At 39.0% G+C, this 9,563-nt stretch overlaps 2 protein-coding genes across 2 annotated transcripts; both read left to right on the forward strand.

Annotated features, from left to right (window-relative positions):
- The first annotated feature begins 1,475 nt into the window (after positions 1–1,475).
- Positions 1,476–4,162, forward strand: LOC105898155 (lectin-like). The gene is made up of 3 exons (XM_031579172.2): positions 1,476–2,317; positions 2,454–2,554; positions 2,978–4,162. Exons 1-3 carry the CDS (start codon positions 2,020–2,022, stop codon positions 3,068–3,070), a joined length of 492 nt encoding a protein of 163 aa, XP_031435032.1. The 5' UTR covers positions 1,476–2,019; the 3' UTR covers positions 3,071–4,162.
- Positions 4,163–6,124: 1,962 nt separating this feature from the next.
- LOC105898161 (cytochrome c oxidase assembly protein COX20, mitochondrial) lies at positions 6,125–8,849 on the forward strand. Its single transcript, XM_012825170.3, has 4 exons — positions 6,125–6,293; positions 6,760–6,874; positions 6,960–7,023; positions 7,894–8,849. The coding sequence occupies exons 1-4, from the start codon at positions 6,261–6,263 to the stop codon at positions 8,030–8,032; spliced, it is 351 nt and encodes a 116-aa protein (XP_012680624.2). The 5' UTR covers positions 6,125–6,260; the 3' UTR covers positions 8,033–8,849.
- The last annotated feature ends 714 nt before the right edge of the window (positions 8,850–9,563 follow it).

Below are 9,563 nucleotides of genomic sequence, written 5' to 3' on the forward strand. Positions count from 1 at the left end.
GCTTGAGGTACAAGTTCTTTTCCTGAATAGATACGCGTTACTCCTAAGCAGAAGGCGAGCACCGTACTCTGTGTGCTTGAAGGATGGGTGTAAAAGTCAAAGAATACGGTTTAAACCATACATTGAGTGGTGATTCTGGGTAAGACCTGGCAGAAAAGCTAGCTGGTAGGACAATTTTTTATAGGCCTATATTAAATGATATATCAAATATAAACATTTAAACAAATAACATTTCTGATTTTTTGTAAAAATGAATGAATTGTTTGAATTGTTTAAAATTTCTCAGACGCACAGTTTTCATTTAGCCGCTGAAATGTCATGCTAAAACACCTTTTGTTTCGTTACTAATACATAATGAGGCACACTTTACGCATTTCTCCCATCTCTTTGCGACGAAAACCCACTTTCCCTTATACCCTCCCATGAGTGGACAATCTGCGCTTTTACTCAAGTGCGTCGCCTTTGTAAATACGGTTCCATGTCTTTACCCACAATTTGCGCAGAAATTACGCCTGAATTCTGTTAGTAAATGAGTGTTACAGGCCATGGTCCACCCGCAGGAGAGCCGCCAAAACAGGCCGCCACTCGCAGCAGCACCATGGCAACCAATTAAGGTTTGTTTTTTAAAATAATGGCGGTCGTGTCCGTTGTTCTGACCGATCTGAAAAATTACGCCCACCTGACCAAGCAAGACTATGAAAAATGATCCACATGTAGGTAGAGCAGCGCACTATCCCAATACAAACAACTAAGAAAACTAGAAAAATTAAAGTCACGAAATAGTCGCGAAAAGAGGGGGGAGGGAGTAGAAAAACGGAGAGCTGCTAGAACAGGCTGCCACTCACGGCGCCACATCATATCATATTTGATAATAATACTAATAAAGTACAAATATTCTATTAAATAAAAACACTTGATGTCCAGCGTCGCAGGCTTATGGGGTGTCTACACGTACAATTACACCACATCCTAGGAGAAACATTAAATGAGTAATCGTTTTTAATAATTGTGATCTCAATACTGACCAAAATAATCGTGACTATGATTTTTGCCTTAATCGAGCAGCCCTGTGCCACCAACCTAAATAAACTAGCTGTATTCCTTCTTTTTCTCCAAGCTTTATATATAGCATGACTGCTAGGATCAGTGTTGTTATTGTTTGTGTTCATTCATACTTTTCTGCCACACAGGGCTCAGCAAAGTAATGTTGTGTACCCCTCGTGAGTATCACTTTGTGAAAGAATCCAAGACATGGACTGAAGCACAGACACACTGTAGAAAGACATACACTGACCTGGCTACTATTGATGACATGGAGGACTGGAGCCTTATTAAGAATATCATTAAAGACCGGAAGAATGGCGTCTGGATTGGGCTTCATAAGACAGACCAGCCTGTGGAAGTGGTCACTAGAGAACAGATCTCTCTACAGTCCAGAAGAAAATGAGTTTAGAAACTGGTCCAGTGGCGAACCCGGCGGAGGAAAAGAAGGATGTGTGACCATTTCTGATGATGCAATGGTCAATGGGCAATGGCATGATTGGCCCTGTATCACGGAGCATGCATTTTTGTGTTATGATGTTGAGTCACGTGGCTGTTAACCCGTAACTTGGTCTGAACTATGGTGCATTTAAATGCTTTAACTATTCATGTCTTTCACATTGTTGTTGTGGTGTTGTTTCGGAAGACATTAACACACACGAAGCATAAGGAACAGAGAACGTAGTTTACTCAGTCTCTTAACTTCATACAGTACATTCAACACGACACTACCGCTAGTACTAGCGCCCCTAGTGTCTGTACTTGCAAGTGCATATAATACAATACTACAACAGTGAATGCATAGAACAATGCAATATATCAGTGGACACAACAATTGTGTTGAAGCAGAATTCAAATAATAATTTGCCAAGTTAAAGAAACATTTTCTATCTACTATACATCTATATTTCAACTACACATGTGCCTTTTACAGGAAGACCCAATACCACAGAGAAATACAAACTGATAACTCAGAAAATGTCTTGGCGATTAGCTCAGCTCTACTGCCGAGACAATCACACAGACCTGGCCAGCGTCACAAACCTGGAGGAGAATCAGCACTTGTATGAGATTTCAAAGAATCAACCTGTTTGGATCGGTCTTTTCAGAGACTCCTGGACGTGGTCAGATGGGGCCAACTCCTCTTTCCGATTATGGTACTCAGGGGAACCTGACAACTATGGAGGAATCGAGAACTGTTCAATGATAAGGCATACTGAGGACTTGTGGGGAGTTAACAAATGTGCTAATCATTATCCTTTCTTATGCTATAAGGGTGAGTTGATAGAGCCATAATGTAACACTAGCTGTGTATGTATAAATATAAAATGTTACCACACATAGTACTCGTATTGTTAGAAAGTCAGAGTGAGGTGACATGTCTGGTCTTTTGTGCCCATGCCTTGTCTTAGAGCTCAATGTACAGAATAAGAGTACCATGAAAGTGAAGCTGAAATTTGACTCTCCCATCGATATGGAGGATCCTGTAGTGCAGGCAGCCATTTTACAGCAGGTAAGTGTCACCCTGATGATGGTGCACCAATAAACACAAAAATAAAAGGTAACAATGTCAAGGATTAAAGTGTTTAGGGAAGGTTCTATAACCAAGATTTTCAGGAACACCTACAGAAATGTGTGCAGGGGACCAAAAGCCACAGCAGGACATAGAGAATAAAGGTTGGGGATGGGTTTGTGAAAAGGTTGTCAGAAAGTTTTGATCACTGAATACAGCAATGGATATACCTGGAAGAATGCTGTGATTGGCTAAGACAACAAAGGAAAGAACACAAAAATGATTAAGCATGAATGAATGATAAACATAAGGAGCTGTATTGTAATTGGATGAGAGATGTCATATCAGAGTGGTACTAGTAGTAGAACCGGTGTCTTAAGATGAATTTGTTTAGTGACCATGTCCTGTTTCTCTATCCATCAGATACATAAACAACTGCAAGAGAGAGGGCTGCCTTCAGACACGAAAGTAACTTGGAAGAAGCAGATAGATGGCAAGGTGTTCCACAAGGAATAAAGAGACGAAGACGAAGAAGAGGGATGAACTTGTCTGAATCCTGTCCAGATCCTGCAACAATAAGACTAATAAGTAACATTAACAAATAAACCAGCACAGTAGCAGTAGCACATAGTAATATTAGCAAATAAACCAGCCACACACACACATAGTGTTTTCCTTAGTATATCTATTTTTATTATATTGTTTTCATATAGTCACAGTTGACCTTTTTCTGCTAAATGACTAAATCTAAATCTGAAATCTAAAATCGGAACATTAACAAATAAACCAGCACAGTAGCAGTGGCACATAGTAACATTAACAAATAAAACACACACACACATAGTGTTTCCCATATCTATTTTTATTATACTGTTTCATATAGTCACAGCTGATCTTTTTGTGGAGGTATGTCCAATGTGTTTTCTAGACTTGAATTCATTCGATTTTCTTTGATTCGCCATGGACAAAGGAAAACATTGCAAAACATGTACTTTATTTTACTGCTTAGTTGATATTCTGTTTAATTGTACAGACTTTCTTTTTAAAATACTTGTAGAGTTTGTATGTTCATGCAACTTAGCTCCAAAGCAGCTTATGTTTGAATGCATTTTAATTGAAATAAAGTCGGACAGCCTTAATCGTTCTCACTTTGATGCTTTTTGATTTTGAAGACAGGCAGGGTCCTATTCTAGCAAAACTCATCATGATATAACATACATTTACCCTGGTAAATCGTTACTGTAAAAAAAAAACGTGCAATCAGATTTAAAAAATGTATGCATTAGTAATGGACCATGTTACTTCACACTCCAAGTGTGGTATCTCAGTATAGTTTGTCACCACCCCCCTCTCCCCCACACACACATAAATAAAAAAAAAATCATGAACATTGTCCATTCAGGACTGGTTGCTTTGTCTTTCACAGTTGTTTGAAAAGAGGGAAACCTGATCATTATGTCAAGAGCATTGGTCTTCAATTAGGTTCACATGACAAGTTGCCATGTCTCGCCCTTGGGACCTTCCACAGTATTACCAGGCACCACAATTTATTTTTAAGGAAATCACATCAGCAGTTATTAGCCAAAACACATTTCTGCCTATGACAGAGCCCCCTAGAGGTCAAATGATGCTAAATATTTTGTGCTTTTTACACACAGGGTCCTGAGTGCATGTACCAAGTTTGGTTCTGATATAATTAAACATTGCTGAGATACAACCTCACTTTCAGATTTCGATTGGCTGTGATGTCTTTTCAGTTTTCAAGTGTTTGTCTGACAATTAACTCTTTTGAGGCTTGGTCTGAAAATCTTTTTTGGGAGATTTGCATTAAGATCATCTGTGCCAACTTTCGTGAAGATTGGACAAAATTTGTGGCCCATTAAGTATCAAGTTTTTGATCAAATCCAATGTACGGCTGCATCAATTAGGTTGTCACCTTGCCATGGCTTGGACAGTACCTCCTGACACAATAATATTTTTTTAAAGCAGCCAAAACACATTTTTGCTTATTGCAGTGCCCCCTAAATATCAAAAGACACAATTGTTGTTTTTGCATAAGGTTGGTTTTGTTACATCAAAACATTGCTGAGATCCTGTTCTGTAACGGACAGGTGGCTGTAACAGGACGAACACTTTCACAAATTAAAAAGCAAACAAATGAATTTCGTGAGGCTTGGTCTGAAGAACGGGTTGCCACATCCTATATAAGGGACGCTCTGCAGTTTTTGAGTCTGTGGAAGAAACCTAGCCATTATATCAAGATACAGAAATCCATTTTTAAGATTTTTTTCTAGGGCTGTCAAGCGATTCAAAAAAGTTATCTAATTAATGATATGCTTTGTGATTAATTAATCTTGTATTCACTCGACTCGCCTCAGGACTCGGGAGTTTCATATATTTATTAAACAACATCAACAAGCTCGTCGGGCTCTCCCACGTCCCGGCAGGTCAGAGAGAGGCACGGGCCCTCTCTTAGAGAGAGAAAGGGAGCCCGGGCTCACTCTCAGACTGCAGCAGACGAGAGAGAAGCAAAATGAAATACATCACACAAGGTTTATATAGATAGAAGTTAGCGTTCTCTGACGCCAAAACTATTTGTCAGCAGGGATAACCACGTGGTGGGTCTCTGACGTCCGAGGTCATCTTACTATGCTTTCTGTCTTGCAAGGATGGAAGTTTTACACAAGGTCGAAAGAAGCACAGTTCGACTCTTCTTATCACCTCTGGTCCAAACATGCAATTACACATATGCAGACTAAGTGGCACCTAATAATGTAAGTCACACACACACAGAAACACAGAAAAGCCATGTTCCTGCTTACATAGGCACATGATTCATACAAGGTAATTATTAATACAAGGCACTTGATTATATTCCTAAATCATTAACAGTGTTTCGAAATGATCTCACATAGTCACATTGCCATGAAAAGCATTTTAAAATCTGTCAGATTTGCCATTGACGTGAAGTGACAAAGTAAACAAGCCTTGGCAGTTTCAACAAACTTTATTTAATGAAGAACACATTTGCTTTATTCCTGATTAAATTATCTCATAGTTTGTCTAAAATAGGCCTGTTCATTTTAGTGTCGTTTCATATAAGTTAATCTTCATTGGAGGGACTTTCCTGTAAGGGTCAGTGGAGATGTCACACACTGGCACAGGGAAGCACCCCTGCAATTTCTTCTTTTCCCCTGAGGCAGAGAAGAGGACGAGATATAGGATAATCCAGTGTTAAAAATGTCAGGTGGCAACTCTATCTGAAACTGTGAACTGATTTTTAGTGTTGCATATTAATGGTAATAATTATAACATCGCAATTGGTTAGCCTGTTTTTGATTGAAGTGTCCGTCACTATGAACAGTGCAGTTACTTAGCCATCACGATGTAATCCTAGAAGTAAAAGTAGCAGGGTCAGTATAAATCAGTGTTACAAACAGTTACTTGCAGCATACCACACAATACCGACAGTTTGTTTCAAGTCTACGAATATGTCCAGAAATTAATGAACTGGAACCAACGATGGCGGTAATCCGCCAACGTTACACTCTAGGAACTGACGTCTCTCTACTTGTTTCTTTTAGGACGTTATTGATGCTGCACCCATGTTTTACACAAGACAGGTCAGGTACCCTATGACTTCAACACTGTTCAAAGACATGATCATTTAAAAGTCGCCAATTTGTAGTCATTTCTAAGTGTTGCGATGGCCGACGAGGAGCACAATGGCAAAAAACAGGTTCGGTATTTTCTTTTTTTACATACAATGATGTCGCTCTTTGAGTAGGTTCTGACAATCCTCACTCACCTACCATTAGCTATATGTTGTAAGCTAGTGTGCATTTGTTCATTATCGTTATTGTTAGGCGTTGTTATGAAACATTGAGGATGATGAAAATTAGGTAAATGGGTAATTTAATGACTAAATCATCCAGCGATATGTTTACTGGCCAATCCCCATAGCTAGCTAACTTGCTAGGTTACCCCAACTCCCCCTTTCCTCAAAGCACTAGGACGTTTAGAATAAGATTGCAACTAGGATGATGGGGGAATGCAACCCTCTTCTTAGGTAACTAGATGCCACCGTGCAATATTATTTTTTGAAGGCTTACCTTTCATTATATTCTCAGTTTTTACCAGACCATTTTTTTTAAGTAGGCCTCCTTGCAAGTTAATAATTTCTCTTCTTGAATGTACACTCTCAGGGATTCAAATTAATGGGGATTCTAGACATCCAGAGCACAGCATGTGCCAGGGAAGCCCTACTTCATGGCGCAGGAGGGTCTTTAGTGGCTGGGCTACTTCACTTCTTAGCCACCAGTAAGTCCTTTTCATCTCCTTTATGTAGCCTAGCACTGGGCATTGTAAAAGAAAAGATGCCAGACTCATTCCCCTTGTTTTTCAGGTAGGGTGAAGAGGTCCTTTGATATTGGCTTTGCAGGATTCTTTCTGACAACACTGGGATCATGGTTAGTACATGTCAACAGGGCACCATTCTTTGAACAGCTCGTGCATAGTCCTCGTGCATAGTCCTCCATTTTCCTCAACTAGAAATATTGCTGGATTTTCATTTAGGTTGAACTAGCTGCGTCACTAGATTGATGGAGTAAGCAAGTTGGGTTGAGAAAATATGACCTTGATTCAAGTATTTGTGCTCAGTTCCATCATTGCTGCATACACACCCTGGTGTTCCTTAGCCTTCAGGATTCCATCTGGTTCTGGCTATTAAAGGTGTGAAAGCATATATTTATGACTGCAGGCAGAAGACCTATGCTACCACTGGGGATACTTTAACAGCCATTGAAGTAATAATAATAATAATAATAATAATAATAATACTAATAATAATGCCTTAGGCTAGCCATTTGGCAGGGTTACAGATAAGAATGGTTCTAGATTTGAAAAAAATAATAATTCAAACCACCTAAATTCTTCACTTAACTGTTTTTGAGCTTTGTTCTAGGTTATTCCCACTGATTTTGAGTTTATTAAAGGAGAAGTGTGCTAAAGTTAGTTAGTATGCCATTCTGTGTAATCTATAATCCAGTATGTCAATTGTCTGACATTTTCTCAGATGTTTTATTCACTCAAAGTTCAACCAAATGTTTTTGTAGTCATGTATTTTCATTATATAGTCTCTTGGTCTTTAAAGTTAAGGTTCCAATAACTCAACTGCTAGAGCTAGATGCTAACAACACCAGTTATGTCAGTCACTCATCTACACATACACAAATACAGTGTGAAATATGTACCTTTGATCGCTTTTGTTAAATGAATAACTGCAGATCTAATCATGTAGTACCCTTTTGTTTATAGCTATGAAATTGGTGTTTTTTCAGGTGCTACTGTCGATATAACAATGCAGTGCTGCGCGTTCAACAAAGAGTCATACAGGAAGGTATTAAGAACAAAGTCATGTACGAAGGCACCAGTATTGACCCCACGCGGAAACCCAAAGCAGACGAGAAGAGCTCCTAGCACTCAGGCTGTCTGTCTGCAAAGAGCTATTGTCGTCATCGACTCTCTCTCTTTCTCTGTCTCTCTCTCAAAGCCTTTCATTTCACTGTTATTGTATATTTATTGACATTGTACAGTGTGGCAATGCATGATTTATATAGAGATATTTTGCCACACATTTTTAATAAAATGTAAATATGACTGGTAACAGTGGATCTAATAGTGGTAAAGAACCTTTTTGCAGTCGTTTGACCTTCAAGCCATCAGGTTATATTTCAAGGTGATCAAAGGCCAGTGTGGTGACATTATCTAAGTTCAATGCCATGAAAGTAATTGTAACATTTTAAACAAAGTGTTGCCCAGATTGTTCTCTTTCTTGCTGACAGTCTTACAGTGGATGTTCGTCACATCTTCAGCTCAGAACATTGACAGGGAAGTTATTGTATAATCAGGTGACCACTAGATGGCAGTGCACACAGAGAATTCAGACCTTAGAAACCAGACATTAATTCAGACCTCTTTTAAGCAGTTGCAGTTTATTCACATGAAACACTGTTCATTTTGATGAAATATCTCCTGTAGTTTTTTTGTACAGCAGTGGCATCAGTGTGTTTCCCCTCCATCTTGAGGTGTAAGTGCACTTCAAAGCAGCAATGTAAGAAGAACGGTGTAATATTGCTGTGTTTTTGCCATGTAGACTATGATACATTTTATTCATAGACTGGTTGATAGTTATAGATTTCTCACTGAGATCGAACTGAGTGTAATCTAAACTGTACATGGCTCTTGGTATTAACTATGTGCAAGATTTTGTGTTAATTAAATGCTGACAGACAAACATTATTGTCTGGTAAATTGGTGAAAGTATTTATTTGAAAATTGGTTTACACTGATCTCCCAGTAAAAACTGTTCCCACTTTAGTAGTTAGTTTAGTAATGACTATATACACTTAACACATGTGTTTTTAATGAAATCTTCAATATAAACTGAAGTGAAGTATAAATGGCCCCCCTAATTCTGTTCGGGGCCTGGATTATTGGTTTAAGGTTCCCCCCCTAAGTGTAAGGTTCCCTCCTGATGATTGCCTTCCAGAACCCAAGCAGACAAAAGTGTGAAACACAGACAGCTTTGATGCAGTATAGCCATAGTTAAATTATCAGTAAATGAGACATTTGGAACACCACGGCTAGTTATGATGGTCGTAGGCCTTCCATGCTCATGGGAAACGCAGTCTAAATGATACAGATAGGCAAACTCCCATAAACCCACTCAGATTGTAAAACTGCTAGGCTACAATGCCTTGACCCGTGAAAGTCCAAAACACCAGTGTCACCAGAGTCAAGGTGGCTAGGGGTGACAGAGGGTCTTTTGATACAAATATTACCATGGTGACCAGTGTAGATTCAAAAAGCCTATTTCAAGAATCCTGCGCAGAATGTATAACCCTTAGCTAGTGTTACTAATTTGTAAAGGAGCGATATGTAGATGGCACACCAACCCTTTCAAATTTGTACGGTATTCCAAATTCAAAATGTTGGACAGTGTTGTTTC

The sequence above is a fragment of the Clupea harengus genome, chromosome 13, assembly GCF_900700415.2.
Source record: "Clupea harengus chromosome 13, Ch_v2.0.2, whole genome shotgun sequence".
NCBI lineage: Eukaryota > Metazoa > Chordata > Actinopteri > Clupeiformes > Clupeidae > Clupea > Clupea harengus.

What these genes read in the sequence shown, in the direction of transcription:
- LOC105898161 (XM_012825170.3), top strand. Translation starts at nt 6,261, where the DNA reads ATGGCCGACGAGGAGCACAATGGCAAAAAACAG. An exon ending in AGCACAATGGCAAAAAACAG is followed by an intron (nt 6,294 to 6,759) that starts GTTCGGTATTTT and finishes GTACACTCTCAG; the next exon opens with GGATTCAAATTAATGGGGAT. An exon ending in CTGACAACACTGGGATCATG is followed by an intron (nt 7,024 to 7,893) that starts GTTAGTACATGT and finishes GTGTTTTTTCAG; the next exon opens with GTGCTACTGTCGATATAACA.
- LOC105898155 (XM_031579172.2), top strand. Translation starts at nt 2,020, where the DNA reads ATGTCTTGGCGATTAGCTCAGCTCTACTGCCGAGACAATCACACAGAC. An exon ending in TCCTTTCTTATGCTATAAGG is followed by an intron (nt 2,318 to 2,453) that starts GTGAGTTGATAG and finishes GCCTTGTCTTAG; the next exon opens with AGCTCAATGTACAGAATAAG. An exon ending in AGGCAGCCATTTTACAGCAG is followed by an intron (nt 2,555 to 2,977) that starts GTAAGTGTCACC and finishes TCTATCCATCAG; the next exon opens with ATACATAAACAACTGCAAGA.